Source organism: Xiphias gladius, chromosome 9, assembly GCF_016859285.1.
Source record: "Xiphias gladius isolate SHS-SW01 ecotype Sanya breed wild chromosome 9, ASM1685928v1, whole genome shotgun sequence".
In the NCBI taxonomy this organism is placed as follows: domain Eukaryota; kingdom Metazoa; phylum Chordata; class Actinopteri; order Istiophoriformes; family Xiphiidae; genus Xiphias; species Xiphias gladius.
The window spans coordinates 3,724,233-3,745,339 of record NC_053408.1 but is presented as its reverse complement, the minus strand read 5'-3'; the positions used below and the strand labels follow the sequence as shown (position 1 = coordinate 3,745,339).

At 41.5% G+C, this 21,107-nt stretch overlaps 1 protein-coding gene across 9 annotated transcripts; it reads left to right on the top strand.

Annotated features, from left to right (window-relative positions):
* The first annotated feature begins 300 nt into the window (after positions 1-300).
* On the top strand, positions 301-19,432 carry fbrs (fibrosin). 9 transcript variants are annotated; one of them, XM_040135012.1, is made up of 19 exons: positions 301-419; positions 1,549-2,086; positions 4,454-4,630; positions 5,028-5,054; positions 5,196-5,225; positions 5,568-5,616; positions 6,696-7,050; positions 7,212-7,450; positions 7,904-8,148; positions 8,274-8,318; positions 8,488-8,589; positions 8,940-9,023; positions 9,235-9,273; positions 9,758-9,829; positions 10,001-10,154; positions 10,544-10,624; positions 10,729-10,812; positions 15,690-15,906; positions 16,412-19,432. In XM_040135012.1, the coding sequence occupies exons 2-19, from the start codon at positions 1,784-1,786 to the stop codon at positions 17,997-17,999; spliced, it is 3,891 nt and encodes a 1,296-aa protein (XP_039990946.1). In that variant the 5' UTR covers positions 301-419; positions 1,549-1,783; the 3' UTR covers positions 18,000-19,432. The 9 variants fall into 9 exon arrangements, with proteins under 9 accessions (XP_039990946.1, XP_039990945.1, XP_039990949.1 ...); XM_040135011.1 differs by having other exon boundaries at positions 301-689; XM_040135015.1 differs by having other exon boundaries at positions 301-2,086; positions 8,491-8,589; positions 8,955-9,023.
* The last annotated feature ends 1,675 nt before the right edge of the window (positions 19,433-21,107 follow it).

Sequence of the window (21,107 nt, the reverse complement as noted above, 5' to 3'; positions counted from 1 at the left end):
GGGGTCCACATCTGTTGGCTATTTAGACAAACAAAAATTCAAATTTCTCACAGCTCAGTGGGTTTTAGGGCCTTTTAAGCTTCTGAAATTGGGTCCTACGGTTCTTTCTGGCCTAGAGGAGCTTATGTAATTTTGTTTTTATGACAGCCCATAAAAATAAAAAATAAAAAAGCCAACTGATTGCTGGAAAGCTGACAAAGTGCTGAGCGCAACTGACTACAGTGAATACACTTTCCACATGGCGGCGGTGTGCACACGCAGAGCTGCCAACAAGCCACTTTGATGGGTGAGGAAGAAGAACGGCGCACACAATGCACTGCACGGTTGACAAGGGTTGTGTCTCCCCGATTTTCACGATAAATTTCCAATTCAGTGGAAACTTGTGAAGGGGCAGCAGCGGAGCCGTTCACTCCTGCTCTGTGAGTATTTTCCCTCTGGATTTGGTGAGAAAAGGGAGTCGTTGAGCGGAAACCTCGGCGAGCGGTCCAACTTCTCCCAAACATTGGATTTACACAGTGAAGGCTGCATGAAGGAGCTGCCCGGCCCGACGGGGGCTTGGCCGACACCCTCGTTTATGGAAATCGACACCGAGGCTTTGATATTTGGGCCTTGAATTTTTTTTTCTTTACGATGTCGGTGGAAGGGAAGAGGAATTGCGTGTGAAGAAGCGAAATATTATAATTATATAGGTGATTATTTGCTTAAAAACTTTCGTGTCCCTCCTGCTTCCTTTAAAATAATTTAGAGGTTGTTGTTTAGCCGACCAACTCTGGCTAGCCGGAGTGCTAACGTTACGTCTTTCTTTTGATGTGATGCAAATTCAACCATTACTATCGGCCATTAACATTTCGACAGCAGGAAAATTTATTCTCTTGGCTGCTGAATATTAGTTAGCTTCACCCTGTAGCGTCCGGCTTGTCAGATTACCCGGACACATTCTAAGAATATAATTTTATTCTTATGTTGTGGGCTGAATATATCGTAATGTATCGAGTTAGCCGTGTGAGCAAAAGCTAATTGCCTGGAGTCAATACTGAGCTAGCTAGCAGTAGCATTAACTACTTAAACTTAACCAGACAGCCCATTGTACTCCCTAAATTTGGAGTAATTTAAGAAAAACACACTTCGCCTTTCACGTTAACACGAAATCGTGTCACGGCGGCCGTTGTGTTAATGCGGGATATCTGTATTATTGGCCTCGCTATCCAGCTAACCGTATCATTCTGCTAATAAATTTGTCAGCGTGTGCAGAAATATAGGAAATCCTAGAGTTGTATTGAGCATTGCCAGCGTTTGCGTGATTTTCATTTTGAAATATATTCAGAGGCGATCTGCCCTGTTTTGTCGGCAACACAACAAGACTTGTTTTTTTTTGTTTACATGCATACAACTTATGCGGTTGTCGGTTAAATTTCTTGCTAGCTAGCTAACGTTAGCCTTCTCTGAGACACAATCAGCTATGTCCTGACATTTGTGTGTATGTGTGTGTGTGTGTGTATGTGTGTGTGTGTGTGTCGTGGATGATTTAAATTCCCATGTGGATCTAAGTTTCATTGAAATGACACTAAAATTCCGCCGAAAGAACGGCACAGATGCCAATGGACTGTTGTCAAAGGACGGTAAATAATAGCCACTGGTTTCATTAACGCCATTTTAACAGAGGCTCCCTGCGAGGGCCTGTGTGGTGGTGTTTTATTTGCGGTTCGGTGCCTTCCACCGGACCGGGACTTGAATAAAGTGCCTTTGGCCTCACTGGAGTTGCAAAAGGAGACGCCGTTTGAACATGGAGGGCCCGAGCCGAAGCACTGGATTCAGGCAGAGCCGACGGTCCCGTTCACAGCGAGACAGGGAGCGGCGGAGGCGGAGAGTGGACCTGGCCGAGGAGCGGGCCACATCCCTGTCCTCAGGCTCCGATCGGGAGGCTTGTGGGACGAACAGTGTCCTGGGTCCCGGTGGGAGAGAATGCCGGCCCGGTTTTGGGAGACACAGGCCTCCACGCCGGAGGAAGAGAGAGTCGGTGTCCTGTGAGGAAGACATCATTGATGGCTTCGCCATTGCGAGCTTTATCAGCTTGGAGGCACTAGAGGTAAATGTCTACATTTAACGGTCTTACACCCAGTCATCAGCTGTCATCCATCAAACAGCATTTATTCTCCACACTAGTGTAAACAAAATGATGGATGACTCTTTAATGTAGCGTGTCGGGCATTTTGCACAATCCTTTCCTCTAAATTATTTAAATTGATTGGCGTGTATGGAGCAGTAGGGATTTAAACCTAGATTTTTAGTCGTTTTCCTCTTTACTCCTCTCCATCACCTCAAATCATGCCTTCTTTCCCCCAGCCAAAGGTGCGAAAAGGCAGCATATCGAACTCCTCAACTCTGACACCAGTCCTTGCTTGAAGAAAACGCTTCACTAAGGCCAAACCCAAACCCCAAGGCATCCCTCTGATGGGTTCTGGAGAGCCCTCAATTATTAATGTTCTAATTCTGTTAGGTGTTGATGAGCTGCCAAATGGCTTTTCAGAAAAAGAAAGCAAAGCTATTTGACTGTATTTGTTTATTAACCTTATCCCCTCAACAGCAGAGATCACTCTGTTGAAGCACATGGACTGGGGCTCTTCACCTAATACTTTTCATTCCTAACTTGTTCAGGTTAGTTGTCTGTCCGTTAAAATGGAGCAAGAAACTATGGTCACATGTGGATGCCAGGATTCAACATTCGGTTGGTTCGAAGTTTCCACCATGCATTTAGAGCTTTAATACGGTATATGTATTGGGTGGGTTCGGTGGTATCTGCTATTGATCTATGCAACAAGACAGGAAGCCACATTATTTGTCCATAGGTTATGTTGCAAAACTACCTTTTTTACACACACACGTGCGGTTCCGCTTTTCTCCTGGCTAACTTGATTTTACAGTCAAATGAACCCTTGAATGCCAAGATTGTTAGTTGGTCACTATCTGAAACTGCTAATAAAAAGAAGTAAACATACAAGCTAAAATTTACTAGAATTTACTGGTGGAATGTGTCAATATCCTTTCAAGAATTTTTAATTTCCTGCCTGAATTTATTAACAGTATACAGTATTTCATAACAGGACCTGCCCGCAGTTGTTCTGTAAAAGATGTATTTAGTCAAATGAAAAGTTCCAGTTGGACAGGCAAGCTGTGGTGACCTTCATGTTGACCTTTCAACTTGAGTTTTATTTATTCTTTATTCCTAATGCAAATATCTATTTTTGCCTTTTCAATGATAAACATGACAAACTTCAAAACCAATGAAGCATCCAACCAAACTCATGTACCAAACAGAGTAATGGCAATAGCTGGTGGACAGTTTTAAGTTTACATAGTCTTTTTTTTAGCACTTAACTATCAACTGGAATTAAAACCTTTTAGAGTATTTAGGAATATATGCAGCACCTTGTAATTTTGAGGTACTATTGTATTGGATTGCACTTGTTTTATGCTTTGGAATTGTTTTATTAGCACCCACACATTTGACTAAATACAAATAATCCCTTTTTCTTGATTTTTAACTCATCCTTATTTTTCCACAGCTGTCTTGAGCTTTGAGGAAACACTTTGAACTCATACTGTCTTTTTACATAAGTCACTGGTTTACAATTTTTTTTTAAGCCCGTGACCTTTTGTAGCCAAGAAGCTCCTACTCATGACAGACTGGTTATGTCTATGAGCTATTTGATGAAATAGTGATATTCGCTTTTTTTTTTTTTTTTTTCAAAGATTGACATTTAAAAAATTTGTTTTTGTGGTCCAGAAGAGTTAATACTTTACAGTATTTTACAAGAAAAAGTAAAAGAGAGAAATAATAGTTTTCTGTAGCAGAGATGCTTTTTCTTCCTCTTTCCTAACTTGGTAATCATCTCACAACTCCTCACATTTATCTTTTGACTTCCTGGTGTAGATGAGTGGAGATACTATATGATCAGAAATATGGGAACCCCTGTACACTGCAGTGTACTCTAATATCTGTGTTCTTTTGTGAATTTAGTATTTTTTTTATTGTGGACTTTTGAGGTGTTGATTGAACTTAAGTAATTTTTTACAGATTTTACAGGACACGGTTTTGTGTTAAATTTTTTCTTTTGCTTTGGTCTTCTATTTTATTAATAAGATTGACACACTATTAGTAAGACCTCTTTTTTAAAAAAGAGGTCCAGTTCAACACATCCACGTTTAAAAAAAAAAAAAAAAAAAAAAGAAATCTCAAAACACACCATATAATTGAGTCTACACACAAACAGCTGAAGTAATAGTCTCTTTTAGGCTGCATTACATCATTCTGGTCTTTTCTATTTTTGCTTTCACTCAGAGTAAAAATAATGCAGGAATGAGGTCTGCTAGCCTATGGTCTTTGGCCTCAGGCATGAACATTCATGCTCTTTGGTAGACACGTAAACACTGATTTTTCTTTCTCCTTTATCAGATGGACTGCTCACTGAAGCCCAGTCAGCGCACTGATATGCTGGGAAGGAGGAACAAGGGAAAGAGAGGGCCAGAGGAGAACGGCGGAGGGCCACTGTCAGAGCCGGAGGAAGGAGCCCCTCACAGCTACTCCAGCAGCTGCTGGAACAAGAGTAGAAATAAAAGAAGAAAGATAGAGGTGAACTGATACAGCTATGGCACTGCCGAGCTGTAATGTTTTCATCTTCATCTTGTCATGTTAGAGGTTGAGCTAATTCTTAATCACATAGCTGTGTTCGCATTTCTGTAGTGCTGCTGACCTGTATTTCCTGCCACTGAAAATGATCTCGTTAAACTGGTTTACACACACGCTATTGCACAAATTTTAACACCTATCATTCAAGGGTGTTTTTAAATTAAGCAATGCAGGGTGATTCCTTTCAACCAGGAAAGATAATTTTATGTAAACATATTTTACATTTTTCAATGTTTAATCACAATAAATTATATCAGTTTTTCCATTTAGCCATATTTAAAACCTAATTGAAAACTATCGGAGCTAATAATATTGAATTATTGAATTTTTTTTTTATTAGGGACACCCTTTGGAGACAGGCTACATTGTAAGTTTCTAAATGTGATGTTCTCATGTATCAGTGTTGTGCATAATTTCTGCAAATGCCTTCAAAACTGCACATTGCCCAAAATATTCTAATGGATGCAAATCTGAATTTTTTTTTTTTTTTTTTCCTCTCTTCTTTCAGTGTGACACTGAGAGTGATACAGGAGATAAGGTGTGTAATGCTCACTTGTAATCTTATGATTATTAATTAGTTTTTTCTTTTTAAGTAATGAATGCAAGGCCCCTAATACAGTTTTCGCTGTTTTTCATAGTCTTTGAAGGAACTTTGTTGCCATTACTTAGTTGAGAAAAAAAAAATCAAAACAGTATTAATGTATGGGGAAAAAAATAAGTCAGTAGTGCTACAACAGACTGTCATATTTTCAATCTTGATGTGGTATCATAATTTATTTATATTGCTGATTGATATGTTGAACTTCATTGAGTATAGGTAGAGCATAATTCTAATGAAATCTTTTTTTTTTTTTTTTTTTTTTTTTTTGTCCAACTCCAGGCTTCTGACAATGACATGGATCCAGTGTTCACAGTCAGCACTAGAAAAGGTATGAGAAATCTGGTCCACCAAATTTTATTTTTTCTGCTGTTTCACATTCATGAAACGATGATGTGTCAGCCGATGGGCCCTTGCGTGGCTATATTTAGATCTTAACAGAAAAGTAGATAGGTAGCCACGCTTGTTTTTATTCTTGTATCATTACATTTTGGTTCAAAGCGATGCTGTGGCACTGATTTTAGACAATCAGAAAAATTACAGAGGGATCCAGCATACACAGTGATGTACGATGACACGATATGAAATGAAAGATGAATTGTTTGGCGTTCCATGGTGTGGATTTAGTTGATCATGATTTGAGTTTCTGTGCCTCAGCATACATCCAGAAAGTGATTTATTCAAATACCAGAAGCAATAACATGTTCTTATTGCACTGTGACATGGAAAGAACTGGACAGCTCTGTACGGGTCCACTTAATTTCCAGTGATCAAAACCCAAACCTGCGGCCTAATCAGGTCGGCTAGGGTCCTGTTTATTTATCTCGGGTTTGTCTGTCAATATGTCTTAAAACCCATGTTCATCCAATCAGGACTGATCATGTGGTGTGTCATAATCATCACAGGCCGCTGCTCATTGATCAGTGGTGCATCACGATGGTGCCAAAAATTGAGTCGGCGGCCTGTTGTAACTTAATTAATGTTGCAGAAACACTGAATTTTATTACGACAGTGATAAACAAACGAGACAGTGACAAACAAATTTAATGTGGAGCTGTCACGTTTGGCTGACGCCCAGTCCTCTCAATGAGGTCAGTAATGGCCTCGATGCTGACCGATGGGATCGGTAAATCCCTAATTTCGGTTTGGGTTTAATTATCCTCGGGTCCGTTTCGTACCTGCTCTGACTGCCCTCAGGTCAGAGTGTCTCTATCTGTCTCTTTTTAAAAAAAAAAAAAAGATTGGCTTAGACATCCAAAATGTTGGACCTGTGAAGATGTCTATCATTAAACACTATCTCATGTTCTGGGTTTGGAACCCCTCTGTTTACATTTCTTTCCCTCACTCCTGTCACTGTACACTATATAATGTGGAGAAAGGCAAAATGCTGACCGCTATTCTCTATTTTAGTTGTGGAGCCTGCCCCCTCAAACATGGGCACATCCATGGGCAAAAGCTGCCCATCTCTACCGGCCCGTTGTGGTGGTGTCTCACGGTTGATGGTGACCCCGCGAGTATCTGGCCTGGAGCGAAGTCAGGAGAAAAGTCTGGAGCTGCATTTCCCAGAGCCTGTTTCGTCTTCTACCTCCTCTGCCTCCTTCCGCCTGCCTTCCCACTCTCCGGTCACAGCCTCAGGCACGGTCCCCAGGCCCAGCCCGATCAACAGTAACGGAAGTCACCACAACGGCAGCCCTCCACTCTCCAAACACAAGCCCTTCCTCACTTTGCCCGGACGATCTCACTCCATCTACAGCATCAACAACAGGTATGTTACTTGCGAGTACCTACATTGTGTTAATTTGAGATTTAAGTTTTACTCTTTATTTTGAGTCTTACCTCCTCGATTCATTTTCTGCAAACGGTTTTTTGTGTCCTAGAAAAGGCAAACATGATTCATTCGTCATACTTAACCTTTCTTCCTCTCAGGAGCAGCACCCCAGTCAAACTGCCATCATCGGCTTCATCTGTTGCGTCTTCCTCATCCTCCATGCACCCCCCGACTCCCTCCACCAGTGTGTCGATGCACTACAGTAGGGGCTCAGGATCCTCAGGGCCACTCCGACCCCCATCCCGAGCCAGCTCTGGGACCCTGTACACGTCCTCACCTGGCCTGCCTCCCCCTCCACCTCTGCTACAAGGTCCTGCCCACTCAACAACAGCAGCAGGTACAGTCAGCCAAGACTGCTACTTTTCACTGCTGTTACAGTCTCTTGGCCGTTCAGCTTCTCATGGGAACACAGTGACTATTATGTTACTAATACAGACCAAGCCAAGACTTCCTCTGCTGGTTTTCTTGGGTGTTGAGGAAGTTGTGTATTGATGAACTGAGATCAGATCACAGATTCAGCCCAGCAAGTATTGCATTCTTTGTATAAAGCAGAGGGCTGCACGTTTGACTGTAGGGTATTTGGAGACAGGATAAGATGCGCCTTAAAAATCACAAATGTGTTATTCTTGTCTGTCAGATTAAATCTAGCAAGTGTTAAAAGCAAACCATAATGTATCAACACTAACATTTACGAGCCAATCTGTGATTTTTGGTTCTTATCTGACACCTTCCTCTATAGCCCAGGAAATTCCATATTAAGACTAAGACTCTCAATTCTTTCATTCACCAGAGCGCGAGGGCAGACGCAGTGTGCCAGGGACTGAGAATAATGCAGCGGCTGTGGGCCGCTCCACTCCTGGTGGTCCATCGGCATCGAGCTCAACGCCGGGTTCATCATGCCGGACGTCTCAAAACCAGCCGAGCATCCCGCCCCTGGCCCTCCAGGTCCATCAGCACAACCACCAGCACCAACACACGCACACGCATCAACACTTCACGCCCTTCCTGCACCCCACAGCTACTGCACCGCCTCTGGTGAGATGCTCTCTGCTGTTATGCTGAACATCTGTGTCATACTTGAAATTCCAGTGTGGCTGGAATGTGGACCTTTTTTTTTTTTTTTTAAATATTTTAACCCACGCTCTGCTTTTGTCTTTCAGTTTGATAAGTATGCAGGCAAAATGGATGGGCTGTACCGACACCCTGTGAGTATCTTGTGTCATCTTACTGATTATTTAAATGGTGACGATTTACAGATTAAACGATAAAGGCTGAGAGACATTTCAGTTCCTAAGACTCATGGAACGATGCATTTATTATACTAATTCAGCTGTTAAGTGCTCACTTAGATATATATGTTTGTCTGTGTCATAGCAGTTCTTTCCACAGTACCTGCCGCCCTCAGTGCCGAGTATCCAGCCTGTGATTCCTCCCACCGGGCCTTTCAGCTCCCTGCAAGGAGCATTCCAGCCAAAGGTGGGAATAACTCTCTTTATGCCTTTTTGTATTATGGCTTAGTCCTGGGCTCACACTAGATGTCCTTTTGTTAGGGGGAAATGGCACATGTCTCAACATTGACCAAACTGACGGTTCATTTGTTCACCCACACTGAAAGATGAAAGAAGATATAAATATGAAGTGTGTTTGATAACAAATGAGAAGTCTTAGGGAGGGTTGTTTTTATTGAGGAGCACTGACCCTCATACAGCAGGGGTGCCACACATGAAAAATAGCGCTGAAAAAGTAAAGAATAATGTCAGATGTTAATCAGTTGTAGACCTCTAGATCAGTAGGTTGTGGCTGATGTGTTGTGCTGTGTGTGACAGCCTCTTGTCCCTCAGGGAACGGGTCCTGATATATCCGCACGACTTGGGGTTGTGCCTCACCACCTGCAGCCCAAAGACCCCAGGGTAAGGACAGTATGTTTACTTACAACCTGTTTTCATCATTCCTCCAGTGATGTTCTTTTGTTTGCATAAAAATACTGATGAGGAAAGCCAGTTTAGGCTAGGATGTGCTGCAACATGGGCCTAGTCAGTGCAGTAAAGAGTGCAAAACTATTTCTGATAAAGAGTGAGACGTGATGATTAAAAGTGGTTTTACACTTCTGTTCTCTTGTAGCTAACTGATCCATTTGGGACATCGTTGAAAGTCAGTAATGTAAGCAAAAACAGATGTTTTTGAATCCCTTGGCTCCTTAAAACCTTCAGCCTGTTTTACTTTCTCACTGCTTTGCTCACTCTTTGCACTAATCTCACTTGTAATCTTGACTGCTACTGGTCTATTCTCTGCCCTTGCACACCCAGTTAGATCTTTCAGACCCAGAAATTACCCCATTTATAATGTATATAGTTGTACTTTCCTCCATGATTTTCCTTTATCCCTACTTATGCATTTTTCACTGACTTTTTTTTTTTTTTTTATATATTCCCAAACTCATACTGAGCCCTAGCAAGTTACTTTATCTCCAGCAGGAAACCCAAATCTTGTGGAGAGGTTAGATGAGATATTTCTGAACAAGAAGAGGGACATCTGACTCTGTGTGCAAAGGCTTTAAAATTGTACATGCAAGAATCATGGAATAACATAGTAAACGCTTGTGATTTTTTTTTTTTTTTTTTTTTTTTTTTTTTGTGCTGTGCAGAAACCAGGAAAATGGTGTGCTATGCATGTATATGTGGCCTGGATGATTTTAAGCCATCAGAAAAAAGTAAAGGTATGTGTTTCTTATTGAAATCATGTGTTGTAATTTTCCTTGAAATAAATTTCAGTTGCCAAAAGTAGTTATCTTCCAGTGAGATTTTCACAGTAGACATAGGAGGGTTCAAATAGAAAGTGTTGTGACCCCTTAAAATGCCAGGTTAACTTTTCTGCCCACCTCTTTCAGCTGATGCAGGCTGATCCTCACAAGTTGGACTTCCGTAGTGACCTGCTGGCCCGTCTTCCTGGAGCTGGGGGACTCGGCCCCCTGGGGCCCATAGGAGGAGCACTTCCTCCCACTCATGACCTGACCAGACCTCCCAGTCTGTTCTCAGCTGCAGGTGCATGTCTAAGCATTTTTGTTCCTCAAGAACAGCTGACCGAATGCGATTTTATTGTTGATTTGACAACTTGACGGATGTATAAGGACAAATATGCTTAATGACAAAAAAAAACCTCAAGCTTTCTGGATTATATTTTCCTTAGTTATGTTTTTTAGTATTTCACTCCTGCACACATAATTTTGACTGTTTTCTTGAAGAACTCGTCAATTCCTTCTCAGACTACCTGTCATTATCTTTTTCATTCGTCCTGTCCTCACATCCCTGAGGTCTGACAGCTCCTGCAGCATTGCTGTCTGAGTCACAGCATGAAGTGTGTGAGTAGCTTGATGCGCTTGATTTGATTACTCGTGACACTGTTTTGTTTTACTACTACTTCTTTTCCTTAGGTGCAGTCAATCCGTCCTCAGCTCCATTCATCTCTCCATCAACGCCCCACTCCTCTTTCCTCGCACCAACTGCACACTTGGGTAAGAGCGACTTAAAAATACACATCAGATCAATGAGAATCAACTGTATATTTGTTGGTACTGGTACAGTGTTGTTATAATGTTTATCTGCCTGTGTGTTTTAGATCCGTATGGCCGTTCCCCACCTTTTACCCCGCTGGGAGCCCTGGGTTCTGGTGCCTTTGGAGGACTTGGCAGCCCCACACTGGGTCAGTCTCCCAATAGCTTTAGCCTTGTAACACAAGACTTAAAGGAAAGGCTTGAATTTGTTCAAGTCTTTCTTGAAACAATCCCCAGATGTGTGTCACATGTGTGTTGAGGGAGTTAGTGGGCGTTGTGACCAAAAACAACTCTGCGTTTAAAACAGCGAAAGGGGCTGTGTTGGTAGTGGTGTGTAGCTTCACGTACGGCTCAGACAGTGAAATGCAATGCAGAGCATTTGAAGGCTTGTCAGATGCCAAAACCCTGAGACAGGATTTTACAACTCTGGCTGTAGTCGTTTTTATCTTTCATTGCAACATTCATGAGGTAAACGGTAGAAGTACGGCGTTGACTCTACAAAGCAATTTATCAATAATATGCGCCCTTGCATATATTTGATTGGCCACAAACAGCATGTTGCCCAGTGACTTAATCTTCCTGCCAAAATTGATCCAACTTAAGCTTTTTTGCTGCAGGACCATGTGTTTTGTTTTTTTGTTTGTTTGTTTTGTTTTGTTTTTCTCTTTTCTGGAGTCCCCTGGGTTGGCACCCCCACTCTGTCACTGGACTGAATAAGGGGGTTGCATTTTTCTCCCGCAGGGCTAAAGTCAGCCTGCTTGTTTGGTGTAATCATTCCACATCAACTTGAAGTGATCCCTTCCTAATGGGACTCCACTTATGAAATTGGGGAAAAAATCCACAGTCGTCGTCCAGTTTAAAAATGCATTTGTAAAGTTAAGCTTAAACTAATATGAAGCTTCTGCCGTCTGAGTTAGTCGAATCAAGGGGGTATCTTCATCCTACCTGTGTCGTGTAGATTTATCGCTGATGTTCTGTACTGGCAACAAATCTTGATGCAGCTACCAGGAGGTGCCCCGTGGCGACTCAACAAGGAAAAGCTGTCTGGGAACCACACAGAGGGAGATTCAACTAAAAAGGCTGGAACTTGAGACGATCCTTACTCTGTTCGGCTAACACAGACAGCTGGGGCCTCATTAGTTTCAGATGAAATATGAAATGTATTTTTGGATGGAATACTGTGGACTTTTGTCCACTATTTTTAACAGTATAGTTGCAGTTGTATGAAAGGATCACATCATGGTCAGTATATGTAGGAGGAATAATTACAGCAACCAATAATGCCACACACACACACACTACATGACTTTAAAACACACTACACAACTTGCTCTCTTGTAATCAGGAATCTTTATCGTTGTGATTTGGACACTGCATGACTGATCAGCGACAGGCGGGTCACAAATTACAGGATCTTTCACCAGGAGGAATCAACGTGTCTGTCTGGTGTCCTAAACTATGTTACAACGAAAAAACAAACGAAAAGTGACCCAGGAAATGATGGATTTTTATTTTTATTTTTTTAATTTATTGAGAAACATTTTTTGAACAATACATTTTGTAAACAAAGTCTTCAGGAATGTAGCACAATATTCACTTGGCAAAGAGTTAGAAAACAAAGATTAGCTTATCTTGTTCCATGTCAGAAATATTTATAGAGAGAGAGAAAGAAAAAATTAAAAATAACAAACATATGAATCCACACAACAGGTTTATTTAATCACTAATAATATTAAAGTGTGCATAAGTTTTTATTTTTTTATTTTTTTTATAAATACATTTTTTGTTACAGGTTTTTGAAATTGATATTGTTATATGCTTAGATCTCTTTTTTTGTTTTTTGTTTTTCTTTGATGGTAACTTCAAGAATTTCATTTTATGAATGTAACATTTGGCTAAAAATAATGAGCAAATTAACGACAAATTGTTAATTGCTGGAGAAATTAAGATTGTTGAATAATAACAAGTCATGTTATTGAAGTGAAATTTACTTACCAAAATATGTTTCTAAGATCTAACTGAAAAATCAGCCCAAAACATTGTCACATTTACACACTGAATAAGCAGATTGACGGAAGGACGGACAGACGGGCCTGAAAAAATCCAAACCTGTCCTTCAAGTTCTGCTACTAAGGCCTGAACTCTGTCATTATGGTAGATACTGTCACGTACAATATATACAACCACGTGAACGAGTACGTAGAGTCTGTGATAACTACTTATCACTGATTTAATACTTGGAACTTGTGAAAAGTTGATTAGAAAAAGTAGATTTAGTCGAATAATTGTGTGTGTGTGTGTGTGTGTGTGTGTGTGTGGAGAATAATCACTTCTCTCGTCCGTGTAATGCTGTATGTAATGTGTTTTTTTTTTAAACGTATAAATCGTTAACACATTCGTCTCAGTGGGGCATTATCATAAAACGCAAAAAATTGGCACGTTTACTGTGATTGGAGAAGCTCTCCCATACTCTGCTAATGAGAAATGATGATGAGCTTGTTGTGACTTGTGGAGTTGCACCTATTGTGGTTGACATTTCGGTTCAATACAGAGTTGGTGCACGGAAAGCGAGGCATTTTACACTATTACTGTATTTTCACGCATATAAGCATGACCTCATTATTGTCACACTTTGCTAGTTAATACAGTTTTACAAGTTTTTGCAGTGGCTTCCGTAAACGGTACCACAACAAATCTGACATCTTTATTAACATTATATCTAAATATCATAAATGACAGCTGGTAAACAGCATTAGAAGAAGACAAAATAACACCAAAGTTACTGTGGTTTACTGGTAAGGGGTTTTAATCCAAATGGTAGCTACTTCTGTCCTATACTCACAGTCAGCTAATCTGCTACTAAACTAATCTGTGGGTTGTAACGGTAAATGTTAGAAGTATTGAAAACAGGAACTGGGGACGTGGTTGCTTCCAAAGAAAATGATAAAATTTCAGGGTAGCCTGCCAGCCTCATGAGAGAGATTTATGATTATGGCTGGTTACCATCCTCTCAAGCCATTTTTAACCCACAATTCACAGTGAGCAAGAAAAGTATACAATAGATATTGTGAGTGTATCTTGTGACATTGCAGTAGCGCGTGGTTTAATTGTAGATGTGAGCAGGCTGAAACAACACTGTTAACAGTTTCTCTGTCTCAAAAATAACTGACACTTCAGTCTTCTCAGAAATCTCTGACTGAAGCCGAGCTCAGACTACAGGAGTTTTAAAATCGTAACCGATTTTGAAAATCAGGATGCATCACTCACATAAGGAAAAACTTCAGATTATTTTCTCTAATCTCATACATGCTCACACTACAAGATTTGAAAATAATAGTGCATCACACACTACAGGATATAAGGATTATCGTGCCAGCGGAAGAAGTCATGGTGCAATTCACCACCTCAAATGAGTTCATCTCACGGGGAGGCAGATGTAAACAAAATCGAGACTGCGGTGCTCAAACTTGCTGTATTGTTAGTAATACTTTGCAGTCAGGAAAAAACAAAAGCACAAATTATGAGTCTGGATGAGAAAATGGACAGGGAGATGGGGTCAACACAGGTTGAACTGGTCAGTTTAATATCTGTCAACGCTATGTTGGCTAACATAATGCCAATCAACGTAATGTTTACTGTTGCTTGGCAACACCTTCAGCTGCTCCAGGATTGACGTAATCATCCAAATTTTAACTCCCAAGTATCAAACATGTTTGTTGTTAATTGGGGCAGTACTAATGAGTCTGCAAACCGTTCAGGAGGTTTAAGACTGAATCTGTAAATCCCTCACATTACCAGATAATCTGGGCCGAACATTGGTGGCGACCAAGGTCCCAGACCAAATTTGTCCTCAGGTTGTCGGGAGGATTGAATCGGGGTTGAATCTGGTTAGAATCACCCTAAACGTCTGAAGTCTGAGCCTGGCTTAACTGTGAAACAATTACAGCAGATATTCTGTGGCAAACTAAATATCTGGTTCTGATAAAAGCCTACTGTAATAAAAGCATATTAAAGCTTTAACGGAGCCTCGGAGATTTCCATCTCCCTGCTTTTACTACTACCAGTGCAGCTTTGATCTAGGCCTGGGCATTTTTTGAATTTTTGAGGGGAAAAAAAAAATCCTGGTGCCATTATGTGTACTAAAGGTACTTCTACTACTTTTGTTTATGGTTACATTGCTGAGAATACAAATGTGTTTCTCTAGAAATGTTTCTAAAATACATCAGGTGTATAACATTGTCTAACAAAAACAATCATACAAGAACTCTATGCAGTATAAAACTAAATTATTATGAAATCAGGAATAATCTGTAAACAAGACTAAGAATCTGACCAGGCACTCAGCTCTGATAGTTTTTTGTCTTTTGGACACAATTTGATTGGCAAGTATCCCACAGCACAGCTACAGCTCCGCTGTCTCTATTGAAGACATGCTGTGAATGGCTGTGCTGGGCTTTGTCATTGATAAAGTACAAGATTGGATGCGTCAATTTGAGTAGCCACGATGAAAGTTAACATGAAAGCATGGATTAGACTTTTTTGTCAAATTTGAAAAAAAAAAAAGTCATGGTTTATTGGGAGGTTACCCTATTGTTTAGTTGTGTTTGAACAACTAGACTAAACTGGGAGAGATCATTCATTAAAGTGTGCGTTGCTAAACCATATCAATTAAAGGGTTTCAAGAGGTTTGATCATTTAGCAAGGACCAACTTGTTTTAATACTGTAAAAGAGCTTGTTCAAGTAATTCACACAAGTTTAGAAGAAGAAAAAAAAACTCTCACTTAGGTGTGTTTAAGTGTTCTTACTTGTGTTAACTTGAAATAACTGACTTGATAATCATGTGCACAAGTTTCATATTAAAAGCCGACACCTGATGTAAAGCATGTATTTTTTACTTCCACAAGATGGCAGTTTTATAAAAATATTTTATTTGAGAGCTTTACGGTAAAAACAGTTGCTTAAATCGCTTGTACCCATTAACCACTATGCTGTTTTATTTTCTAACAAAGTCATTTTTGTCTGCAGCGGGCTCCATGTTTGGCCCTAAGGACTCACCAGCCAGTGTGGTCGGGGGTTTGTCCACACCCAACCATCATGACACATGGAACCGTCTACACGGCGGCCCATCTGGGTTCCCTGTTGGCCACAGCTGGGCTAAAGGGGCAGACAAGAGGGACGAGAGGGATCGAGGGAAGGACGGAGAGAGGAGAGACATCCCCCACATCAAGGATGAAAAGGACAGGTATGACATTCAGCTGATTTTAATATTGGCTTTAAAGGTAAAGTAATAGCTTTGATTTATTTATTTATTTTTATTTTTTAAACATGAGGTGGAGTCCTGTGGTTGAGAGTTCCCACTGAGAAAGTGACATGTTAGGGCAAAAATGGGAAATAGCACATGGAGAAAAACTTAAAAAATTCCACAATAAAACATACATAAAAATAGATGTAACAACAGGAAACAGCAAATATTTCTTCTCATATCCCTGTATCTTGGAGCAGTTTGTCCACAAATTCAAGTGAAATACTGTGCCCTGGTTGAGTTTGTACGATCAATGCTGGTATGACTGGCTTTAAGTACTGCTATTTTGGGGCTCTTGTGTTTAATATTAAAATTGACTTAACATAGTTGTGTTGATTAAATGTTTTCTAACTGCTTTAAATTTGGCGTGGTCTGAACTTTGGACAACAGATATTTTACAAATCAAGATTTTCATGATATAACTTTTGTACACTTTGTTTTGCAGAGACAATATGCTGTATGGCCGACAACCTGTGAGAATGTCCCCGGTTGCCCCCTCCTTCAAGCCCCGCAGTAGCACCCCAGTCTCCCACATTAATGGCCACAGCAGTGCCCTGGGGGGGGGCGGTGGGCCTATTGAGGACCTGACACGCAGCTTAAACAGAGACAGAGACCGCGAGCGAGACAGAGATGGGGACAAGAGGCCGCTGCCAACAGTGTCTTCACGAGCACCTCCTCTTGGCCCTTCATCTTTAGTAGCAGACAGGGACAGACCACGGTCTTCCTCATCTTCTGTGCTCACTACTCCCCCACCCTCCAATCGCTCAGCGCCATCTCCTTCGGACCTTTACTCCCGCCAACTGGCCCCGACAGCACATAGCCTCCACAGCGAACCCTCACACTCCCAAAGAGATGGCAACCTCCCTGCTTCCTCTGCAGCTTCTGCCTCTGTCACTTCTTTGTCTCAGGCCAGGAAGTCTGACCGGACCACAACACCTGTCTCCAAACCTCCGCTGCTTCTCCCGCCAGTTAAAGTCAAAGAGGAGCGGAAAGAGGAACCGGAGCACATCCCCATCACCTTGCCTCCCCCAGCGCCCAACCACAGTTTTGACCGCCCCAACAGCCATCCACACCACCCTAGCTCTGGTACCCCTTCCTCCTCCTCTTTATCACTGACTCCCACTCCTGGTATTCCCCTCCCACCACCCACTCCAAACCCTCCTTCCCACCAACACCTTTCCTTGCTGGACCGCTCAAGAGCCATTGAAGCGTATCTGGGGAGCACGGCAGGAGCTGCAGGGCTGGTAGTGGGTCCAGGAGAACGTTTCCCCCATGGTCCACCCCAAGGACCATCACAGGGTCCTCATAGCTTCACCTTGGACCCCTGGAGGGAGCTGGCAGCTCATCAGCAACATCAGCATCGTAGGGAGGCTTTGGCACTTCGGTCTGACCCCCATCTAGCCCTGCGATCCGATCCACACCTGGCCCGGCTGTTCCAGCATCAGCGCCTTCTGGAGGCAGAGAGGATAGCCGCCGCAGCAGCAGCCAACCCTCACCACCCTCCAACTTCTACCTCTACTGCCTCCACCTCTGCTGTCCGCCAAGAGTTTGGCCTAATGGCCCATCCTTTTGACCGCCCTCATCATCAGCTTGGACCCCCAGGAGGAGGACTTATTGATGAGGAGCAGCGTGCCCAGATCCTGAGGGAAGACTTTGAGCGGGCTCGCTACTTTGGGATGCACCCACACCTCCCTGCTGGCTCTCACATCCCAAGCCCGTCTCATGCTGCTACTGCCGCTCACCTGGAGCAGCTCCACCCTGGCCTTCTCTACCACACGCTTCCCCCAGGAGCCTCTGCTGCTTCTCAGCACCATGCGGGCCTCTACTCCCGTCTAGGCCCACTAAACCCACACCACGTGCCCAACGGCATCTTGGCAAAGACCCCTGCAGGCTTGGTGGGAGCTCTGTCAGTGGGGGCACCACCTCCACTCATTCCGTCCATCACCAGCCGGTCGTCCACACCTCCCCGCAGACTTGGAGGGCCAGGTGAGCTGGCACTGTACAGCGCCCACAAAGATGGAGAGTCCAGATAGTACAGGGACAACACTGGAGGAGATTCAGGGACATGTCAGGATCACTGTGCTGCTCTCAACCTCCCCCCTTTTCCTCTTGCAGACTACTAAACCCTGCCCTTCCAGTTAAACAACCATACCAGCTCAGTCCCCCACAGAAAAGGGTAACCATGACTGGCTGGAGGTGATGGTAGGGAGGGAAATGCAAGACTCATCAGTGTGACTTGGAATATGCCCAATGGCTCTATCAGTGCAATTTAAAGGTACATGGTTTCTGTGCATCCTTGGTGTATTTTTATTTTATACTGGCTGTTGGTTATTACAGTTCTTTCGAAAGCTGTAAGAAGAGGCAGAGGACCGCTTTTTTCATTTGTCAGGTGAATTATGATCCATGCTTAAGCAAGCCTTTTCTGGATTGGAAATTGGAAATGACTTCCAGTGGGATCTACACTTTGAGAACATGTCGAAGGTTCATTCTCAGCTTCATTAACTCATGGGATATTATAAAGCCCTCTTCTGCATAAATCAGTGATTAGGGTATTGTGGATGAGGGTTTTTAGAAATACAGTGGTAAAGTGGTGCTTTCTGTTCTGTCTTTGTGTCTTTTTGTCATTGTGAAAAGACAGATTACTGATGAGACCATTTAATGAAGATCAGTAAGCATCGTACCTCAGTTTCCTGCTTTACCCAAAAATCTAACCCCAAACCCCCAGCTTCACTGGCAATGAGATTCAACCTTTTTTTGGCTTGTTTTTTATTTTCAAAGGATGAATGGCGAAATGAACTGTGCTGTGTGAGTCAACACAGTATTTTAGAGCTTCCTGTAACTTTTTCCCAGTCTCCTCTTGACTATACGAGCAGGACCAGATTATAGTAGTCTAGAGAAATTGCCTTTGTAATTATTATTCTTAACATTAATTATCTTCTATAATAATAAATATATTCACTGTTATGTTATTTGTCATTGTTTCGGGTATCAACCAGTACTCTCTCCCCAGGTAGTAATATGTTTCAAATCATGCAAAAGACAAAGCAGAAGGCTTGCTTCACAGAAAACTTTTTAATGCTTGTGAACATTCAGCCTAATCGATTGCAACCTCTGGCCTCTTCAAGGATCTCATCTACGACTTTATTATGCTGAGAGGGAGGTTTGCCTGTGTGTCACTGGTTGTGTGCTATATCCATTTGGGACTATGGGAGCCTTGTACATTGAACTGTCGAGTTGTTTCATCAACAAAAATAAGTTATATACATGGATAAGTGGGACATCTGCTGAAGAACTGAAAAAAAAAAAAAAAAAAAAAAAAATATAAGGACGTGTCAAAAGACAACCAGGCAGTGGGTATCCTGAGAGGGAAAAGACTGGGTCGATTATTTTAATATGACCATTTTATACCTTTCAAACCCCTCCCCTAGAGACCACAAAGATTAATTATTAAATGAATTGTTGTTTACTCTGTTGTGTGGGTCTTTTGTTCTGAATCTTCAACCATTAGGAGTGCAACTAACAATTACTTTGATTATTGGTTAATGTGCCAACTTGTTCTCAATTAATCCATTAGTTGTTTGGTCTATAGATTGTCTGAAAAATGTCCATCACAATTTCTCCATGTTGACATATTTACAATCCATAGCCCAAAAATATCAGGGATGACTATGAAGCAAGCACATATTTACATTTCAGAAGCTTTCCCCGGGGAAAATTCGTATTAAAAAATGGCTGTTTTGTTTTACCTTTTTAGTAAATGATATTTTAAGTTTAATATCTCAGCTGAGCTACTCCTTCAAATTATCATTGACACTTGAATTTCCCTCAGGATTAATAAAGTATGTAAAGTATGACCAGAAGAAAAATCGGAAGCACCTGTTATCTTAATAATCCTACTAGAGCTGCTACTGATGACTATTTTCATTCATTCATCTGAAAAATCTAACGTCCACCAAGGATGTTATGTTTTCATTTGTCTGTTTGTTTATTTGTCAGCAGGATTACGCAAAAAGTACTAAACGTATTTGCACTGAACACGATTGACGAATGGGGCATGGGCCAGGCAAGAGCCCATTAATTTTGGGACAGATCAGGATCATTTGCTATGAATTTGAATTTTTTTTTTCCTCTGAAGTTTGGTGTAGGTTCTTTGACAGAGACCCTGGTGGAGGTCTGCGATCTACTGTGCGCATTTTCGAGTAGGTTAGTTTTTTTTGTTTTTTTTTTGTCAACAGGATTATGCAAAAAATACTGAGCCGATTTGCACCAAACTTCGTAGAGGGATGGTGAACGGGCCATGTAAGAATCCGGAACAAATTCTGGTGTGGATCTGATTAAAGGGATCCAGGATTTTTTTTTTTTTTTTTTTTAAATCACTTTCCTTAACATTGCGAGAGAGCGTATTTTTCACCTTGGCAGAGGTATGTGCTCCACTGTGTGCCACTCTGGTTGTTTTGATTGATCCATTAATCTCTAAGTGTCAGAAAATATTAAAAAATGCCCAATATTGTGTCGGTGGTGGTGTCAAAGTGGTAGTTTTATCTGATCAGCTGTCCAAAACACAGAGACAGTTAACTATCATGTAAGATTAAAAAAAGCTTCATATTCTCACATTTAAGAAGCTTGAACCACCAAATTTTTGTCATTTTGCTTGAAAAATGGCTGAGGCGATGAATCAATTATTAAAATAGTTCTGGATTAATTTTCTGTCGATTGACTAATTGGTTAATTGTCATCATTTTAGCTCTACATCCAACATTTAAAAGGGAATAAATAGGAAAGTACTACACTTATTTCCCCTGGGTATTATTGATAATAAGGTGGTCTTACATATCCTCATGTCTCTAATGTCCACGTCCTTCCATCATAAATTTATCAAAAAGGAAACAGTTCATCATAATTTTAGTTTCATTACCATCTATTTGTCACCCAAGGCTCAAATGAAATTACTACAAAAACTATGTCGAGCTGCAACCAGCAATTATTTTCATTGGCGGTTACTGATTATTTTCTGTAGATTAACGGTCATTTTGTCTATAAAATGTACAAAAAAAAAAGTAAGGGGGGGGGTAAAGAAAAATGCCTGTTGAGGTTTCCCAAAGGAGTAACTTGAGTTTGAGCCTTGAGTTCTCTGACCAACA

What these genes read in the sequence shown, in the direction of transcription:
- fbrs (XM_040135012.1), top strand. Translation starts at nt 1,784, where the DNA reads ATGGAGGGCCCGAGCCGAAGCACTGGATTCAGGCAGAGCCGACGGTCC. An exon ending in ATCTACAGCATCAACAACAG is followed by an intron (nt 7,051 to 7,211) that starts GTATGTTACTTG and finishes TCTTCCTCTCAG; the next exon opens with GAGCAGCACCCCAGTCAAAC. An exon ending in GCCATCAGAAAAAAGTAAAG is followed by an intron (nt 9,830 to 10,000) that starts GTATGTGTTTCT and finishes CACCTCTTTCAG; the next exon opens with CTGATGCAGGCTGATCCTCA.